At 45.6% G+C, this 20,272-nt stretch overlaps 1 protein-coding gene across 1 annotated transcript in view; it reads right to left on the bottom strand.

The window, feature by feature from the left end:
- The window catches only part of LOC119405126 (lysosomal protective protein), a 41,155-nt gene extending 21,650 nt beyond the window's left edge, over positions 1-19,505 (bottom strand). Inside the window, exons 1-2 of the mRNA XM_037671922.2 lie at positions 19,333-19,505; positions 680-842 (exon numbers count right to left, since the gene is read on the bottom strand). Coding sequence (XP_037527850.1) covers positions 680-842; positions 19,333-19,343 — 174 coding nt within the window. The 5' untranslated portion in view covers positions 19,344-19,505. The remainder of the gene's footprint in view (positions 1-679; positions 843-19,332) is intronic.
- Positions 19,506-20,272: the final 767 nt, after the last annotated feature.

Here is a 20,272-nt window from a genome sequence, read left to right as displayed (position 1 = left end):
GCAGGTGCTCTACCACGCAGCCACGCCTCCGCTTGGAGCTGCGCTGAAAGTAACTTTCATACTTCCCAAAAATACGCGTCCTGTATACAGGTGTCACAGTACGAGATGTAATATCGCAGTAATATTGCGTGGTACAAGCGTACATTGCCATCGGGCGTAACACCATGACCGTATCATAACGACTTGGTGGTTTAAAGACAACCACCCATTACAAAAGGCACACACATTACTGCGCGTATTCCCTTAAGACCACGTAGTGGGTGCATCGCAACTTCGAAAAAGTTTCTCGCGCATATTTGCTCCTGGTTAAAAGCATGCTACCCATTACATAAGGCACACACCTTAGTGCGCGCATTCTGTTAAACACTCGTAGTGTTCGAGGTGCGCACTAGGGGCAGGTGATCGCTTTCGCGCTCAACTCTTAAAGGCGAAGCTTAAGCGTCCCCCAATTTTTTTTTTGCGCCACATTTCGATTTACTTCAACACTTCTTTCAGTTATTGCTACTTCTAGTTAACAACAGTTATAATTTCGCGAAGACTATTTTCTGTCAAAGCGCAGTCTCGCGCTCTTAATGCATTCCCTGTTCGGTAAAAACAGTGACTCGCGAAAAAAAAAGTCTACACCACTGTACAGGTCAGTATGGAACAGCTCTGTACGGTGCTTCGGTGCGTGTCTGACCTTGTTCCAGCTGTAAGCGTTTTCGACGAGGCTTTTTCCTTTGTCGGCGACACGGAACGGGCCGTGTTCTTTGAACATGGTCACCATGGAGCTGCATCCGGGTCCCGCGTCTAGCCACAACAGCACGGGATCCTTCTCAGGTGTTCCTTGGCTCGCTACAAACCTGCGAAATGTGAAATTCGTGCAATGCTTTAGTTCACCCCGGTTGTTATGACGAAAGCATTATATATCTGATAAGTCACGAAATTTTCGAGATTTCGCGAGACCTGACCATACGTCGCGAGACTTCGGTAATGGTAAAAAAAAAACAGCTAGGTAATAAAGGACGGTCAAAAGTCACGCTATACCTAAGTTGTAAATTTGAGAGAAAAGAGAACTCTCATTTCGTATTTACTTAAATTATTCTACTGTGCGAGTATCACGCGGTCCACAAAATTTTCGGATTATGGAAAACACACATACGCTGTCAATGTCGTAGAGTCCCTGACACTGTCATATGTATGTGTGCCTTCGGCGTACCAAAGGCCACATGACATAAACGTCACATGACATCGTCAATGACGTCCTCCGGTGACGTCATTATGACGCCACAAATCGCCTAAATTTGTGGCGTCGTCATGACGTCCTATGATGATGTCACGTTACCGTGATTCGAGATCGCTACATTCTGCTCGAAGGACCTCGTTTTTCTCGAACAATTTTTTTTGTACGCACAGAAGAAATGACGATAAGGTTGCGTTACCTGCTTCCTCTGATAACTTATTCGAAAAGCTCTATTTCAATTATTTTTTTAATTCAGCATATCATTCATTCTTCCATATTATTTTCTGCTCCAAATATATATCGTTTCTGTTCTGGATGATTCTAGCTTTGATGTCCATCAATTGCCATTAAAGTACATGAGAATAATTGTGAGCTCAATAGCAGTTAGAGAGAGCGTTTCAAGGAAAGCAATAATTTGATGGCAGGCTAACTGGCATGGATATGGATATACATAGAGCAGATTTGCTACGCATCATGTATTCATAAAACTACGTATTATCGTGTGCTTTCAGAGCAGCATCTCACGCGATCCAAAGCTATAGTCGCTAGGCGCTTATGGTTGGTCGTTTCATTTACGGGGTTTAATAAATAGGATACAAAGCGACTAAGGCTATAAGAAACGCCGTAAGTGGCATGCTCCCTGCAGCGCTTGGGGTTTTTTAACGGGAACTTAAATCACATAGGCGAGTATCTAGCAATTAGCCTCCATCAAAATAAGACCGTCGCGGCCGGGATCGAATCTACGCGTTAATGACGTTAAGGCAATCATAGAAGTCGAAGCCAGTGCTTCTCTGCAGCCCAGCATTGAAGTGCGTCGATGTTTATATTTTGTGTATTTACTAGGCAAGTATAATTTCCTGATCTGTCCGACCTATTTTTATATTAAACGAACAATGAATGCCCGTAACTAAAGACGAAAAGTATTTATTTTCTGAATTGCCGCAGAATATAGGTGAAATTTTGGTAAACCTCAAACATATAATCAACACGCGTGACTCGAACGCATGGCGAAAGCGTTTTAATTTCTTACCACTTTTGTCGTAGAAGACTGACTCCTCTTCTTTCATTAAGCACTTAACAAGCACCGTTGGCTGCTGCGAAGTACAGCTGTGTTGTCTTATACTGCGATCGTGAAGACGAGATATAATGCATTATTCGTGTCCTCAGCTCCCTGACTACAGCCTCATGTCGACGCAGTATGATGCGTCTCTTTATGTCATCTAAGAGAACAATTATTTTAGTATTTATGATTGAAACCACATTTCCAATTACAGCAAGATATTTTTGACCGGCCCGATATAAAAGTTCATTGCTATGATCAAAGTCGAGGTGTGTCCATTACTGATGAGCGCGCTATGATTTAAATAGTGTAATAAGCTCAGCGTGCGCTTGCTAACGTTCACTAGTGATACGCTGCAGGTTCGAACGATATACGCCGAACGGCCGACGCTGTGTTCAGGGCGCTTTTCCAACATTAGGTTCAGTAGGACTAATATGACCCGCCTGTGACAAATTTTATCTGAACACGCAGGGCAATTTCAGCCGTCATTTCTGACAAAAGGGAATGGTGAAATTTCCCTATGTTGACCAATACAAAGCGGTCACAATGCGCTTTCGGATTATGAAGTCGGTTCTGGCGCACGTGGTACGCAAGCACAGCCTTTGAGACTAGTTTCTGATAGTTAACTCCGGGTGTCAGACTCGAAGTCCACGTATGACCGCAACGTACTTACAGCACATGAGTTACGTAGGCCATGCTTTTGTGTTGTGCAGGAGCGCCTGCGCTATTCAGCATTTTTTAACATGAAAGTGTTTTATGCCCGGGTCCATCAAGACTTCAGTGACGTATTTCCGTCACGGAAATGACGTTGAAAAAAATCAGGATGCCGTCGATAAACGCTACTGTCGGAGAAAAAAAATCACAGCATATCCATGGAGTGAATGATGATGAGTGGGCGAAGCTGCGGAGGTTCATCGGTAAACCGTGAATCTTCCGTGAATTCTGCCCAGTACATCATCACCGACGTGAGATCGGGCGCGTTTATACTAAAGGTTCGATGAGTTATGACGACTTGCAGCTCACTTCAATTTTACATGTACGCTGTGAATTTTCATTGTTTAGAAAACCATTGCTTTAGAAAACATCTGGCGTCTTTCGTTAAGCAGTTGGCGTCTTTTCGTTTTGCTTTAGAAACATCTGGCGTTCTTTCGTTTTGCTTTTAAAACATCTGGCGTCTTTCGTTGGTTTATTTCATCAATCAACGGCGTTTTGAACAAAATTTTTATTGTTTAATCACGCACAGGAGAAATCTCACCAGGCACTACCTTGGAGGTAAACAATGGCTGCTAATGGGAATGAGAGACAGAAGAAGTCGGCTTTTAGCTAACACTTACACTTCTACTTCTACTAACGTTTTCTACTGGAACATGCCAATGGCTGCTAATGGGGAATGAGAGACAGAAGAATTCGGCTTTTAGTTAACGCGAACGCTGCGAATTTTTTATTGTTCAACAACGCACAGGAAAAATCTCCCATCGGCACCACCTTGGAGGTCAAAGCGTAAGACTGGTTACGCACTACGACTACTACGACTACGAGGGACGAACGGGTGCCGCCTTAAGGAGCTTCGCCCCTAAAAATGTACACCATCAGACGGCAAAGAAAAAAAAACAGCATATCCACGGAGTGAATGATGATGAGTGGGCGAAGCTGCGGAGGTTCATCGGTAAACCGTGAATCTTCCGTGAATTCTGCCCAGTACATCATCACCGACGTGAGATCGGGCGCGTTTATACTAAAGGTTCGATGAGTTATGACGACTTGCAGCTCACTTTTATTTTACATGTACGCTGTGAATTTTCATTGTTTAGAAAACCATTGCTTTAGAAAACATCTGGCGTCTTTCGTTAAGCAGCTGGCGTTTTTTCGTTTTGCTTTAGAAACATCTGGCGTTCTTTCGTTTTGCTTTTACAAAACATCTGGCGTCTTTCGTTGGTTTATTTCATCAATCAACGGCGTTTTGAACAAATTTTTATTGTTTAATCACGCATAGGAGAAATCTCACCAGGCACTACCTTGGAGGTAAACAATGGCTGCTAATGGGAATGAGAGACAGAAGAAGTCGGCTTTTAGCTAACACTTACGCTTCTACTTCTACTAACGTTTCCTACTGGAACATGCCAATGGCTGCTAATGGGGAATGAGAGACAGAAGAATTCGGCTTTTAGTTAACGCGCACGCTGCGAATTTTTTATTGTTCAACAACGCACAGGAAAAAATCTCCCACCGGCACCACCTTGGAGGTCAAGGCGTAAGACTGGTTACGCACTACGACTACGACTACGAGGGACGAACGGGTGCCGCCTTAAGGAGCTTCGCCCCGAAAAAGTTGCGTCAACGGGCATGGAACCCGCGACGGCTCGGTCCGCAAGAACAATGCCGGGCACGCCATCCACTGCGCCACTGTCACACACTCTAGACGCTTTACAAACGCGCCTTTTATATCTAACTCTCTACTCTCGCAGTGCTCTCGGACGGCGGGGTGTTGTTACCCTCTATGAGCGGTAAAGTAAAGCAATTCGTCATTACTGCGGCCTCCACGATTAGCACCTGCAACCCTTGCTGCTAAACGTCCGTCCCATTCGGCGCATTTTCAATAGAATTGCAATTTTGTCAATGCCTTAACACACCGCGAGGTGGCGATCTTAGCCCAAGCGTCGTAAAACGTCGGTGTCGCTCATAGCATCCCTCTAATCCAAACCAAAAATACCTCTGCGAAGCGCGCCTGTCTCATCTGGCTGTAGCATCGCGGCCGGGCTACAGGGGTGGCGCGACGCGCGTTGCGTTTCCCTCTAGTCCGGCCGTGGTGTTCAATCACACTTTAACATGCCGCGGGATGGCGACCAAGTTCTGCGTCCAATATGCGACGCTCTTCTGGCTATCACACCTCGTTCTCCGCTTACGTTTTCACCGTTAACTACTACAGCTACCACAAGAGTTTGTGTAATCATCTAACGTGTACGCTGGTCGTCGGGATGGATATGGACCACTAAGCGTTAAAGTGCGTGCATCGACGTTAAACGGTGCTATAGCTGCTAGACATCTATATACATTGTACAAACTCTCTCATATAACCTCCCTGTCTTTCCGCTTGTGCTTGTTTCTTCCTTCCTTCCTTCCTTCCTCTCATATAAACGTATAACAAGCATTCATCTACTTCTGTAAGGAGACGTTTTACTTTCGTGTTATTCCGATTTCTATGACGGAGGGATCAAGCATGTTTTTAGATGCGAAGTATCTTAAGGCCGAGCTCAATCCGGTGGTGTGCGGCGTGACCACCCTTACTGCGCATGCGTATACCCTCTCCACACACCTCCTCTCCCCTTCCCCTCTCCACATTCCCTCTCCCCTCCCCCTTTTCACTCTTCCTCTGAAACGCGGGCTAGACATGCCGAAATTCTCTCCTGCGCAACGCCGCGATGAGCTCGAGCGCATGCGCGTCCCCTCCCCTTCTCTCTCCTCTCCTACGCTGCCCCCCTCTCGCCCGCCTGTCGACCGCGTTCCCCGCTCGCCCTGTGAGAATTAACGGCCAGGCTAGATGGAAGATACGACGCGCGTAGCGTCCCTCTTCGCGTTCCACGACGCGAGGTCGGTAGTATGCCCAACGAACGCCAACGGAACGCGATCGTGCAAGTGCTCCGGCTTCGCATCGCCTCATGGTCCCCTTTAGCGGGAGATGGTGTAATTTTTTTAATAAGCCTTAACACGTCCTCACGCTCATTTATAGTGCATATACCGGGTGTTTCAAGAATTGTGTCAAAAATCGTCAGAAATCAAGGAAATGCGATATTTGCTCGCTGCCTTCACAGTTGCTTTTTCTGTAGCGGCAGACCTCTTAAGATGGTTACAGACATCATTTGAAACAGTAATTAAGAAAACTAAATTAACTTCTTAACTATTTGAGTTAGGCGGTTATGTTAAATGGGAGAATTGAAGTTCTTTATGCGAAGAACCCGTCCCAGCTTTTGAGACAGAAAAAGCGGCCTCTAGTTATCACTGTGGCGTAATACTGTTGTGGCGAAAGCCGTTGAATTCGGGTGTGTGTGTGTGTGTGTGTGTGTGTGTGCGTGTGTGTGTGTGTGTGTGTGTGTGTGTGTGTGTGTGTGTGTGTGTGTGTGTGTGTGTGTGTGTGTGTGTGTGTGTGTGTGTGTGTGTGTGTGTGTGTGTGTGTGTGTGTGTGTGTGTGTGTGTGTGTGTGTGCGCGCGCGCGCGTGCGTGCGTGCGTGCTGTATACAATTGTTCAGGGAAAGATGTCCGAAATAGAGAACTTTCATGTCTCCGAATGGGAATCCTTCGGCGTAGTACGGAGCATCACTGCTCGAGATTAGAAATTGCGTTCAAAGGCGGCGGCGTACAGCACATTCGATCTTCCTTTAGGGACAGCTGGATAGAACTGCCCCACAGTAGAGCTAAGACTACTCGTTTGTTTACCATTTATTCTGAACACATACGCTTCGCCTCCCCTGTGGGAGCGCAGCTCTCGGGAAAGAGCTTGCCATGGCACTTTTCAAGCCAAGGGTGTATTGACTGTCCTGCGTAGCTGGTGATCGTGGTTTTCCAAAAAACCCTCCGCTGCGGGAAAAAAAAAACATGTGACGCATTTCGCTTCCATCGTAATGCGGCCACCGAGGCCGCGATTCGATCCCGCGAGTTTTGTGTCAGCAGTCGAGCACCGTAACCACTAGCACCGTGGCGAGTGGTGCATTTGTCAGTGTTTCTTATATTTTTCAGCCATCGTGCAAGTGGGCTGCGCATGTTCAGTTCTTTAACACATCCGACGCAGGCGCGGTCCGCTGCATGCTAGTTCACGCTCCGAAGGACCTAAATAGAGTTATTCCATTCTAATCTGTTCGAACTGTTAGTAGAAACGAAATAACACTATAGTGATTATGGTTCTGTCGATGACTCCGTTCCCATTTCCGCGGTTTTATACGTCGACAAAAGATCTTGCCTGAACGTACCGGCGTGTGTTGGTGGCTGAGTCGGAACCGTGGTCGGCGGCGTTCACATTGAGTCCCGAAAATTTTAATTAGAGTTCTTAATAATAGTCTTCTTGATTTTTGTGATGTGTCATTCTACTGCACATATACACAGGTAATTTACGATTGTACCCGGTGCTAGTTCAATTACGTCGAGCGCGACAGCGGAGCACCATTAGCTCGGTACTTGGCTAGCTTTGATCACGAATGTGAGTCGCGTTTCCTTGGTCGCGAACACATGTCTATAGCTAACCATAGGTGATATCTCCGATAAAAAAAGATCGACCAATATTCGCATAAATTCCATAGATACAAAGAACGTTTGAATCAAGGTAATAACTTCGTAGCGTGCTTACTGGCGTGCAGATGGATAGGCAGTGTTTCAGGCCCGTGTGCTCAGATTTTGGTGCACGTTAAAGAACCCCAGGTGGTCGACATTTCCGGAGCCCTCCAATACGGCATCTCTCATAGTGCTTTTGGGGCGTTAAACCCCAGATATTATTATTAGACGAATAGGCAGAAAACAAATTTTCTACGCATCATTTATTCAAACAAGTCGTATTAGACTGTGCTTTCGAAATTGCAACTCATGATCCAAAGCTGTATTCGCTAGGTATTAATGGTAGGTCGGTTGACTTTTGGGGTTTAATATCATAAAGCGACTCATATGCTTTAAGAGACGGCGTAGTGGAGGTCGCCGGATATTTTCGACCACCTGGGATTCTTTAACGGGCACTTGAAGCACACAGTACACGGGTTCCTGGCAATCAGCCTCGTTCGAAATACGACCGCCGCGGCCAGTGTCAGATCTGAGGGGCAGTTAAGTTGTGGTCTAGGTGTGGAGGAGTCAGCAATGAGAGATGTCTAAGTAGCAGGCCCGTAGCCTGCAATTTTTTTCGGGGGAGGGGAAGGGGGGGCCACTTGCTGAAAACCTTGACGATTTGAGAAAAACCCCTATTTTCATCATTTAATTTTGGTAAAAACACGTATTTCACCGAAATTTCGGGAGGGGGGGGCTAGCCCCCCCCCCCCTTTCCTGGCTACGGGCCTGCTAAGTAGGCGGTTGCTTACAGCACGGTATTAAAGTGCGCCGTGGTTTCGAATCTGTACACCCACTATACAAGTGTGATTTACATATTTGTCTGAACACTTCTGAGCATTAACAAAGCTATGGCAGTCCACAGGTAAACAAAACATTTATTTCCTTAATTACCGCGGACTGTATCTGAGAATTAAGCAAACGACATAGCCATAGTGAACCCGCAAAACTAGGATGAATGACGAAATTGTTTCAATTTTCTACAACTAGAAAACTGCGTCGCTTCTTCCGCTAGCTGCTGAGAAATATCGTTGCGTAAAATTTTGCTGCAATCCCAACGAGAAGATATAATGCATTCATTCTTGTCCCGAGCTCGCCGACTTCAGCCTGATGTCGATTGGTCTTTTTATTCCAATGAAGAACACAACTACTGCCAAAATTTATGCTTGATGCAACATTCCTCATTAAAGCGAGATTTCCCTGACCGGCGAAATATAAAAGTTCATTGCCTCCGTCGAAGTCGAGGGTTTTGTTGAGTAATGAGCGCTCCATTAATGAAACAGCTCTACATCCTAAGCATACGCGTGCTAAAGTCCACCAGTGCTACACCGAGTGTCGAAATATATCACTTCTTAACGCCCTACACCGTGATGAGCGCTTCTTGCAAACATAAATGCCCGTAAACAGAACCGTTTTCCAAGTGTTCGTAGCGTCCTACGATGGAGAAACCTTTTCAAAACAAACATAAACTCCCATAGTGCATGTAGTGCATAGTACTCAAAATCGTCGGTCATATTTATATGCGAAGCGGCTTTTGCGCTGGGCTGTGTCTGTAGTTCCATTGACGACCGTCCCACCTAGCATTGCCATCTCAGCGCGCGCTCGCGCCAAGGAGAACTCTTCTTCCTCTTGTTCTTCGACCGCCTTGATGATGATACGTGCAGAGCACTTTAGGGGCCCGGGCTGCCGCATGCTGTCCTAGCTTGGCATAACGCAGACAAAACCATGTGTGCTGGCACGCGCTAGCGCGTTCGGGCCTGTGTAAGAGGCTGGGCAGACGCTGTGGCCTCTCCCCCTTACACTCTCTCAGCAATCACGTGATGGCATCGGGGAACGAGATTCTGCAGACACGCGATGAACCAACGCGTTGTATCTTAGTCAGAACCAGCGCGCGCTGGCACGCGCTAGCGCGTTCGGGCAGAGAATATCTACCACTTTAGAGAACGGAAACTGTACCTTCGACTGTAGTACGGAAATAAGGGTAGCGGCGGCGTACTGAACTGCAATAGAGCGAGGCGAGATGGCGCTGCAAGTACTATCATAATCATTAGATAAACGCGTTTTTGCGGTTGGTTCGCCCTGGTCGCGCTACTGCGCTTTTTGCTCCCTGTGGTATTTTGTTCTTTGTCGTTGCTAAATCGCTGCTTGCGTGTGTAATATTTATCGCCAGGTGACCAAAATGGCCTCGACTGGCAAAAACAACGTCAATCAAGTAAGGTTTGCATCGTTTATTGTGAGTGCCCAAGCTGGTACAAGCAATGTATACAGTCAGGTCCAAGCAAAACAAGTCACTCATACACGTCGAAAGTTTTCAACCCGTACGTGTGTAATCAGTCTGAAAGCTGACAAATATGTGCATATAACTATATAACTGAACACCGAGATCGCTGAAAGAACGTTGCTCTCGTTGTGTAGCAGTGTCCGAGTTTTAACAGCATAGCTTTAGGACAAGGGTCTTATCCTTCCGTTAGTTATGCGGCGCTTTCCAGGTTGTGTTGATCTTTGAGTGCATGGTGTGGAGTCGGAAACGAAACGTGCGCTACGCCGACAGATAGTTGGCGCAGTGAGAGCAATGTAGTTTTGATTAATCTTTTACGTAAACAATCGCGGATGCGTACAATTCTGCGTCTTTCTCGCTCTGCGATGTCACCTTCAATGCGTTACAAATAAGAAATATCTCGTTGTGTCTACAGGGCAGGCACGAATTTCTCGGCTAAATTCTAGGCCGTGAAGCCATACCATAGGTATTACGTATTCAGGTAATAGGTGGAAGAAAATATTTCAGGCTCGTTTTGTTCCTCGATATAGTTCAGTTACACAGTTTCTACAGCTAGAATTTCTTGGCGCTAGTAGTAATCGGACTGCTGAGTATGCAGCATAGATGAATGCTAAACAAACAGAGATATAAGGCGAGTGCTTACAGATTCTCGAAGCACAATTCTAAAAAAATAAGCTTTAGGCATGCAGTATACATCTTTGTTGGTGTTCGCACAGAACACTAAACAACTGCTCAGCCGTAAGCACAATCTCTGTATCACATAGATATGTCGATAGAACTTAAGCACTCTATTGCAAGCAAACACTCACGAAATCAAACTGTGGGGCATGATGTGAACCTGTGGCAATGCTGGATAAATAAAGGTCATATATATATTGCATACTTGTTATTGTGTTATTTACTTTTTCAATATATTTGGGCTTGGGAGCTCAAGTATGTATTCTCCCTGCTACTTTTAGAAGCTCCGGCTTGAAATACTGCCACATGCGCTCCTTTCTTTCTGTTTTATGTTATTGGCCAATTGCACGTGTACTTCCTGCGTTGCGCAAACCGTGCCAGAATGTCTGGTAACATTCCAGATTATTTTAGAATCTTCTGTTAGGCTGGAGCGTGCAATTGCTAACAGCTCAGTTTATTGTCGAACTAACGCAGCCACCAGTGATAATGCTCGAATGTTCGATGCCGCAGGTATAAATGCCGACGCGCCTTGCCACAGATCAGTTTATCGACGGCCGACGCCTGTTCGCCGCTATCAATGTGCAGTGTGTATTGCTGTAGTTTGACTTTTCGTTTCCCGGCCACAAGTTCGGCCGAATAAAGTTTCATCTTGGACACACCGACTGCTGCTTTCGTCGACGTCACGACCCCGTGACTATACGTAAAATCTTGTAGTGTGGCTGTAGATAAGTCCAAGTTCATGTATGTTTTAAATTACCTCTTCGATTTCCTAGGTTTTTTTCGTGACAGTAGTTTACAGACTTTCACTTCATAGTGGTAGGTGCTACAACTGTGACATGTTAATTTAATCAAACAGCAGAAGTAGGTGTATTCAACAAATTTGGGACGTTTCTCTGCTATGTAAAAAAGAAAACACCACCATACTCACTGAACTCAGTCTCACTCATCACGACAACGTAAACGTGCTTGGTGAAGCTGTGCTGGAAGAAGTGCTCGTCACACTTATAATTTGTTTATTAGCTGTAAATAATTTGAAGGAGCCCATTGAACATATGTGCAAAGGCTAATGTAATTGAGCACAGCATTGTAAAGCTTTGTCGTATCTTTTTGTAAACTTCTATGATCTAAACACAGTTAATTAAGGCAAAACAGTTTTGAGCATAGTTTGTAAACTGTCTCATAAGGCACAACTAAATGTTGCATTAACGTTGCGCGGCAGCTGTATTTTCGATGGGGGCGAAAATGTTTGAGGCCCGTGTACTTAGGTTTAGGTGCATGTCAAAGAACCCCAGGTGGTCGAAATTTCCGGAGCCCTCCACTACGACGTATCGTGATTTTGGGACGTTAAACCCTAGATATTATTAGGTGTTGGAAAGACTGTTAATTCCCCTCACTGCCGTGATGTTCGTTTTGTAATGTGATTTATAAAAAAAAAAACACCCTACGTTTCGAGACCCGTTTGGTCTTTTAGTTTTTTTTAAATTAAGAAAACTAATGATTAAATGTGGCTGGAGAGTCTTTTTATTCCTATAACCTTGCCCAGCCAGAGAGACTTCTATATATTTACCCTTAAATTTATAATTTCTGATGATTCACATGCAAACCATGATATGATTATGAGTCAAACAGTAGTGGGCAACTCTAGATTGATTCTAACTGACTGGAGTTAAACAAACGCAGTTGTAGCCTTGAAGAAGACAAGAGAGAGAGAGAACAACTTTATTGGTTCGATCCGGCAAAACAGGGGAGGGGATAGGGATGGAGACTCTTGCGTGCCCGCTTGCCCTACGGAGGCGGGGGCCGTACTACAAGCCCGAAGGCGAGCACTGGCCGCCTCGCGCTCCAAGGGGAACGTGGCACGTGCTGGATCTTGTCTCTGTGGGTAATCTTGAAGAAGACAAGAAACATTTGCTCCAACGACACCTCTTGTTCACAAATTTTTCGTTTCTTCAAGCTTCCGTCTTTCCCTGAACTTCAGACGCAGATCTAAGCACACGAATGTCTTTGCATTTCGCCCCCAATGAAATGTGACCACCGTGGCTGGGTATAAAACCTGCGTCGTTGAGCTCAGCAGTGCCAGGTAACGTAACTAATGCACGGAGCTAGTGCTCAATTTCAACGCTATTGCGATGTAGATTGCATGACACAGTAGACAGCTAATACTTGTGGACGATTGTAGGCACACCTCCATGAGATGCCTGGTAAACCATTCACAAATACAGCATTGCTAGCGTGAGGTTCAAGATGACCTGTTGTAGCAGACGTTCACATGTTTCGCAGCACTTGCAGAGTGGACATTCGGGGGTAGTCACCCTGTCGTTGCCTGGCAATCCTCGAAAAACAAGTAGTGACATCACCAGATATTGATAAGCATAATCAATGAAATATTAAATTTTGCAAAGGTAAACATATAAACATAGTGAACAAAAACAGCGGTCTGTTATACATATATGTAAACGTACCTCATAATGCATGTTGTATCACTCGGGCTAGCTTCTTTACAAGGCGTGTCACGTAACAGGTGCCTTGCTCATTTCACACCGCTGTTTCCTTGTCAGGCCAGGAGGCTACAGCAGAAAAAAATATATTTCTGATTATAGTGACGGTTTTATATCACACTAAAGTGAAAGTACACTCATAATTATGTGAAGCTTTTGTTACACTAAATGTGTAGTAAAGATAACCTAAACTGACAGCAGGAGGATTGAGACCTCTAAACCTGGCTTCTCAAATGCGATCCGGCAAACTATAACTCATATGTTTTTGCACTGATATACGGGCTAGTTACGAAGATACATGCGAGGCGTTGGTGATGCAATTGCCTCCCTTTATTTATTGCAGTGGCCCGGTTAATGTTAACCGAACGATAAACTCAGCAACCCGCTCCCACGTGAAGCCACGCCGCAAGGAACGCACGTTTTCTCAACGACGGAGTATGACGTTGAAAAATTGAATATTGCAGTGCGTCGCCTCCGTGTGACACCCACATAAAGCCATTGGTTAAAAAAAAACTGAAGCAATGGGTTTTTACTCACCGGTCCGTATATTCTCGGGCTTGAAACGAGTGTCATCCGGTGAAAGCTTCAACGGTTCCTTCGTTCCCTTGAAGTCAGCTGAATGCACTTCGCGAAAGGATTTTAACGAGTCAAAACGAACAGAACAAAAGCGAGTGTGTCGGCCGGCAGTGGCTCGAAACATTTACAGCGAAATGAAACAGCGCGAGACCCAACCCAATGCACCGCGAACCGTTACCTGTCGTTATTTGCGCCGCCGTATATTTTGAAATGAAGATAATGATGCCGATAGGCTGCTGACAACTACGAGTCTGTTGGAGCAAAAACTATTACAAAAGATTGATGACGTGGTACCTGGCAAGGCAAGGCCGCTTCGTATAAACAGCAATTTGTTTATTGAAGTGTAACAGTAAGCAAACAACTAAACTTCCTTATTTCAAGAATATTTTAATTTGAAGTTTGGGCCCGACGAGGGCGCCCCTACATAAAAAGTCAAATAGAGCGAATGGCGGCCACCACAACGTCGCCATGTTATCCTAACGCAGAGGTTAGTAGATCCACTCCCTGTGTTTGAAGCTGGAACTCGCCGCGGTCGATTTTTTCGCCCTCTGCGGCGATCGCTGGAACTTGAGACTTTCCGGGGCCTGGTTCGGGCCTGTGTAAGGGGCTGGGTAAGACGCTGTGGCCTCTCCCCCTTACTCTCTCTCTCAGCAATAACGTGATGGCGTCGGGGCACCAGATTCTACAGACGCGCGATGAACCCGTGTGACCTGCTCCAACAAGAGTTCGGGACGAGTAACAGCAGCAGCAGCAACTACAGTGAATTCATGGTGTGCTCCACATGCAAGGAGGCGTAACATCGGGCAAGGTGCCCGTGATGAACGCAACTTTAAGTCGACCCATGCGCTCCTTCGCATCCCCACATGGTTCCCTTTAGTGGGAGATGGTGAAATTTTTCTTCTGAATTATTTTTCTTTCTGCCTTTTTCTTTCGGCCAGCCTTCGTCTGACGAAGGCTGGCCGATATATATACATCCGGGATATGACGGCGACGGCGACGGCAAAAATCAGCAGAGAGTGTCCATATAATTGCTATCGCAATAAAGAGCGAGAAAAGAACAACACAGTCAATATCATTTTTAATGCAACTAGCCATCTTGCGCGAAGCTCCGCTTGTCTGCGTCAGGTGAAAAAAAATCGAAAGAATGTGTCACCTCAACGTTTGGGTCGCATGGGAAAGCTACGACCAGACGCGGAAGGGCACAACCGTTTAACGCGTGGAATTAGAAACAATCGCAATTTTCTTCTTAAACGAACATCGCGTAGCAGTGCCCCAACCGGCACGTTATCGCAGATGAAAATTTTTTACAAGAGCTCGAAATTAATGCGCGGGGCGAGACCTTTTTCGATCGTGCCGAAGCGAGAATTTTCGAGGCACGTGGTACTTCGCGCTCCTGCAAGTTAATTTGCGCCAGGCGTTTTAAAAACGCGAGCGATGCGCGTTATCACCTAATCGCTTCAAACGCTCGTTGCGTTTCCAACACGCTAGCCATTTGTTTACACCGAATTATCGTCATCTGATAACGTGAGTGCCAAAAGAAATGCGCATCTGGGGAATATGAAAATCGTCGCGAACCTTTCATACGTTTACGACGAAGCGCGCGATTCGTAGCTACGGCGCAGTTACACGTCCAACGTACCCCAAGTCAAACTACGCATTAGCGCGGGTAACAAGCTTACTACGCAGTATACATCGAAGGACACAAAAAGTGAGGGTTATCTCCTTGCTGTCGTCATGTGCAGCAGACGACAGCGTATCGCCGTGCTGAAAAGCACCACTGTCACACAAAATATCGCTCAATACCACGACTTCTCGGAGTGAATAAGCAAAAACAGATGCCGTCGAAACACGCATGAGAGCAGCCCTGCTTCAATAAGCGCCATAGCTGGTCTGGTGATGACATCGTATCGCCGGTGTCGCTTGGTGGTGGAATGTTCTTTCACGAATTTTCAAATTATCGTGAAAGAAAATATCTTTACACGTGGAGGAAACAAATTTAAAAAGAAAACAAGCTATATATACATTCATGTTGCACACCTCTTTCTTTTTTTTTTCTTGCGCTACTTGCGCCACCTGAACTGCTCTTATGTTCTCGTGATCAAGGTCCCTGTGATTTGACGCGAAAATCTCGAAGGCTATTGGACGAGAAGGTGGCGGGGAGAGCTCGATCCGCTTATCGCTGAGTGTCCCATCTTGTCTTGTTTTCCTTTCTCTAAGGCTTTTGTTGACATCTTTCTCGTTATATAGTTGCTTAGTAGCGTAGTAAGATTGCGTCTAGCCTTTGCATAAGTTATACTGACGCAATTTAAAAGTATTTAGTGTATAAGCAGTATAAGCTCCTCTAGCGCTTGCTTATATTGGTTCAACGAACTTTCTTTGTGGATATATCTCCACCATGCGGAATCTATATTACCGGACGGCTTTATGCTGTTTTATAGTAGGGTACTTATGGTGCCCTTAATCGTTAACCATTTGTTCTAAGCGCACACTCAAAGCCGGAGGTGTACAGGATATTCTATCTTTTTGTTAATGACTTCTGCATGCAGCTTTCCCATAGGAGACTAACTCCAAGTATTCTACCATTTGGTGTGTACCAAGACGCCTCATTTCTCGGGATGGAGCTTGTGATGGCCCGTGGCCTCCGCGATTAGCTCCGGCGACGTGCGCTGCTTTGCCGAAGCTAATCGCGGAGGCCACGCATAGCCTTTCGCCTAGACGACTTCTCCAATGACGTGGTGGCTGTGGTATGCACTGGAACGCTACGTGCGCTGCCAGCGCGATCATGCCCAGACATATATAGCAATGTTTCTAAACTTGGGCTGTCAGATCTGTTCGAAGATTGTCTTGAAAGTGCAATTTCTCTGAAAGGGACTTTCACATCGGCTCTGTACTCAGGGCCTCTGTGGAAACTGCTAGTTACCCGGACCGAAACAGCAGAAAAAGTAACCTCACACAGTTTAAAGGATATTTGTATTGAAGAGTTGGAAGAAGTGCCCGGGCCGTCTGCGTGGCAGCCTAGTATTCCACCCCAGCGTCACGCTGGTCCTTGAAGCTCCTTTGCAAAAAGACCTTATACAGGCGTCATGGCGGACAAGGAATCGCGTTAACATATGTAATATAGTGTGGCAGAAGAGTAATATAATAACCAGGCATGAGACAATGTTAAGTGCGCAACGAATGTGTGGTTTGAAGTTTTCCACCCACTACAAAGTTCTCAGTCATAATTCTTCGTCGTCATCAAACACATGCAGCATCAACAAAGCGCCCATAATGCCTTACAGATGTGTAGCTGGTACCTTGCTTCTTCGCAGAATGACGAATAATGGCGTAGTGGGTGCTTGCCAACTTCACAAAAATTATGATTTATGGCGTAATGGATACCTTGCATGTGCACTTGTATTAGTAGCCCCAAGAGAGTTTACAACGGGCTCTATAAATGCCGCTATTCCAACTTTCGCTGTGACTGCGCTGCGCTTTCCGCGCAGACCAGGCGTTTCTTTTTTATCGTTGGTACAGCGTATTCGTATGGCTCAGATATATTCACATTTTGTAAGCGTGGGTATGTAGCCCATTCGATAGAACACTTACCTTCTGAGCGTGCGGACCGTATACGCATGAAACCCAGCACTGCCAAGAAGATTGATTTTGTTTTCTACATTTTTATATACGTGTGAGGATGACGGACACACATTTGTCTCGTTGGGTCGCCGTAGGAATGCTAACGCATTTAAGGATAACAGCAATGCATACAACAAAACGGCAAAGGTGGTACCTTGGTCACGTTCATGATCAGCTGCCAGAGTACGACTGGGCTCAAGGACGCGCCCACTGGACTAACCAGGGGGGGGGGGGGGATGGCGTTTAAACCTCTGATATGTTTAAATTTTAGCGTGTCTATACATACACGCACACATAGAAACGAACGCAAAAACATACATAAAGCTTGGTTGAACCTCCCCCCCCCCCCACCCCACCCCGAAAAATACTCCTGGCTTCGCTTCTGGACGCGAGTGCATACGCGTCGGCGATTTTCACGCAGGAGTAGCGATCTAAATGACCACTGCCCCAAAAATGGCAGAATGGTGATGGCACATCACGTTTCTTGTTTTTTTTTTTTTTCGTGGAACAAGCAACATATGGCCCCCTTGTTTCTCTTCCTAGCACTTCCGGTCGAGCACTTACTTCCGGTTTACCGAATATTCAGAAAATGTGTTTCAAAAATAAAACTGGTGCGAAATCCGTGGTTCTGGTTCGAGATTAGAGTTATGTTGGATACATGCGATATCGGAGTGTAAGTTTACTTAAGATGAGGGTCAATTAACTGTGAGGATAATTAATTGAATTTAATCGAACGAGTTGATTGAAAGAGCAGGCGGTTTCCTCGTGAACAGCTAGGTTCGTTGCGACACCTGGCGGAGCAGGTCTTGACCACGCGCTCCTTGATACGTGGTCTTTGAGATCCACTTCGGCAGCGCGCGATACGCAAAAGTTAACCCATAGAATACACCAGGGCACGCGGACGCCGACATCCGGGTGCCACTACGGGCCAGCTATGTGAAGGATTAGGGTCGAAGTCAAAGCTTTTTTTTTTTTCGGTTCTCAGGAGTTAAGGAACCCTGAGACTCGCGCAACGCCTCGTTGGTGTCTTTACTTTCTGTATTGAAAAAGATCAGGAGCTGCTTCCACATCTGGTTTCAGCGGTTCTGTGGCGGCACCGCTGTTTAGAAGATCGAAACACTCCAGGGGCGTAGCCAGAAATTTTTTTCGGGGGAGAGGGGGGGGGGGGTTCAACCATACATTATGTATGTTCATGCGCGCGTTTGTATGTGTGCGCGTATATATACGCAAGCAAAATTGAAAATTATTTTCGAAAGGGGGTTTGAACCCCCCCCCAACCCCCGCCCCCCTTGTCTATGCCCCTGAAACACGCTACCAATGTGAGCAAGCTATTTACTCTGTGCTAAAAAATGCCCGTCTCATTATTTTGAATTACTTCGAAAGGAAAGCTGGAGGAACACAACGTAAAGCTTTATTTCTTTTGTATCGTTTGTTTGTTTGTTTGTTTGTTTGTTCGTTGGTTCGTTCGTTCGTTTGTTCGTTGGTTCGTTCGTTCGTCTTCACATTCTCTTACCGTCTTGACTGTCTCTGTACGTTGTCCTTTATTGCCTTGTGACCGCTTCCCCTTAACGCATCCTTGATTCGCCTTAAATGAACACCGCGTGTAAAGGAATGCCACTTGATCGCAGGTGAACGTGATCGCCTAGGACAGTATCGTTAGTTTTCTGCCGCGTTATATTAGGGGTTCAAGCTTAAATTAGGGATACTTTGAATCGCAAGTTGTATTCGCAATCGCAAATCTGAAGTAGTCGTATTAAGAGTGTTACGTTTGTCCGCAAGGGTTGGAAGCCATTTTTGGCTGGGAAAACTTGGTTTCGATTACTTCAATAACAGTACACGTCCTTACAAGAGCTGTTGTCATACTATTCTTTTTAATGAACGCTGTGTCGAAGTGCCGAACTTGATTAAGTATATGCTCGACATCGTTATTCTTTTATGCAATTCCGACCAGCCTACTTGGTTTAACATGCCTTCGAATGCATTAGCTATGCATGCATAATTTACATAGAGTAAGGCCGCGTGTTCATTTAATTTATCGAATTTACGGTTCCCGGATTTTTCCTCCACCCATACGCATACGTTACTTATATTTAACAGGTCGTACCAGTAGAACATCTTTCGCGTTGCTCCCACACTCAAGAATCCGGAGTACTGCTTGAAGGTTGGTTGTTCCGCCAGACCCGGAAGGAAAAGGATCTGGTCCCCGGGCTGGTCCTTGCGAGTACGCCAGTGATGCTGTTGTCAAGACAACGCCAGCCAGAGTCCAGAGCCTCATCGCTACAAGAAAAAAACACCCTAATGTAAAATGGACAACACCAATTGGCATAGTGCTATTACACCAGTGCAATAACGATTTCGAATACGTCGATTTCGAGACTGTCGCTTTATTGGGCAAAGTTTGCGGCATAAGTTACATTCGCCGCGTTTTTAATGATTCATGATAATGAGCAACAAAAAAAGAAAAAAATAACAGGGCCAGCAATCAAAAATCAAAGTACTTACTCCAAATCTGAAGCGCAAACTGCACACAAATATGGTTTATATAATGGTTTATTTTAGACGCTTGTCCAGTTCTGGCTTCAGAGTCATTGTGTGTGAATGCCATAGATATACACAATCTAACCAAGTTGCCCCACTTTATGCAGTGTAAAGAAAATCAGGTCGCTATACACTTCCCAATGAAGAAAAAATGAATAGGTTGCTGGGACCTGCCAAGCGGCTTTGCGGAGCTTCACAATTCCCAGGAACGGTTTAGTTTACGGTTAGGCTCAATGAAAAAATTAAGATAGGCCTACAAGATTTTTCTTCATTACTTTTAAAAACAGGTAGAAAGTTAGGTATACTCAAGTGTCCATTATTTCCGGTTGGGAAATAATATGAGGTGCATACGAAACTATTAGGAAAGGGGAATGGGCAACCCCCTGTTTGCAGCACGAAAACACAAGGAAATCTATACGGATTTTTCAGAGAGAGAGCTTTTTAGTTGCCGAAAAATTCGTCCCGCTCCAGCGACCTAAGCCGTGACCAACGACTTTCCGGGGCGG

The sequence above is a fragment of the Rhipicephalus sanguineus genome, chromosome 9 (genome assembly GCF_013339695.2).
Source record: "Rhipicephalus sanguineus isolate Rsan-2018 chromosome 9, BIME_Rsan_1.4, whole genome shotgun sequence".
Lineage (NCBI taxonomy): Eukaryota > Metazoa > Arthropoda > Arachnida > Ixodida > Ixodidae > Rhipicephalus > Rhipicephalus sanguineus.
The sequence above is the reverse complement of the archived record's forward strand: the minus strand, read 5'-3'. Positions and strand labels throughout refer to the sequence as shown.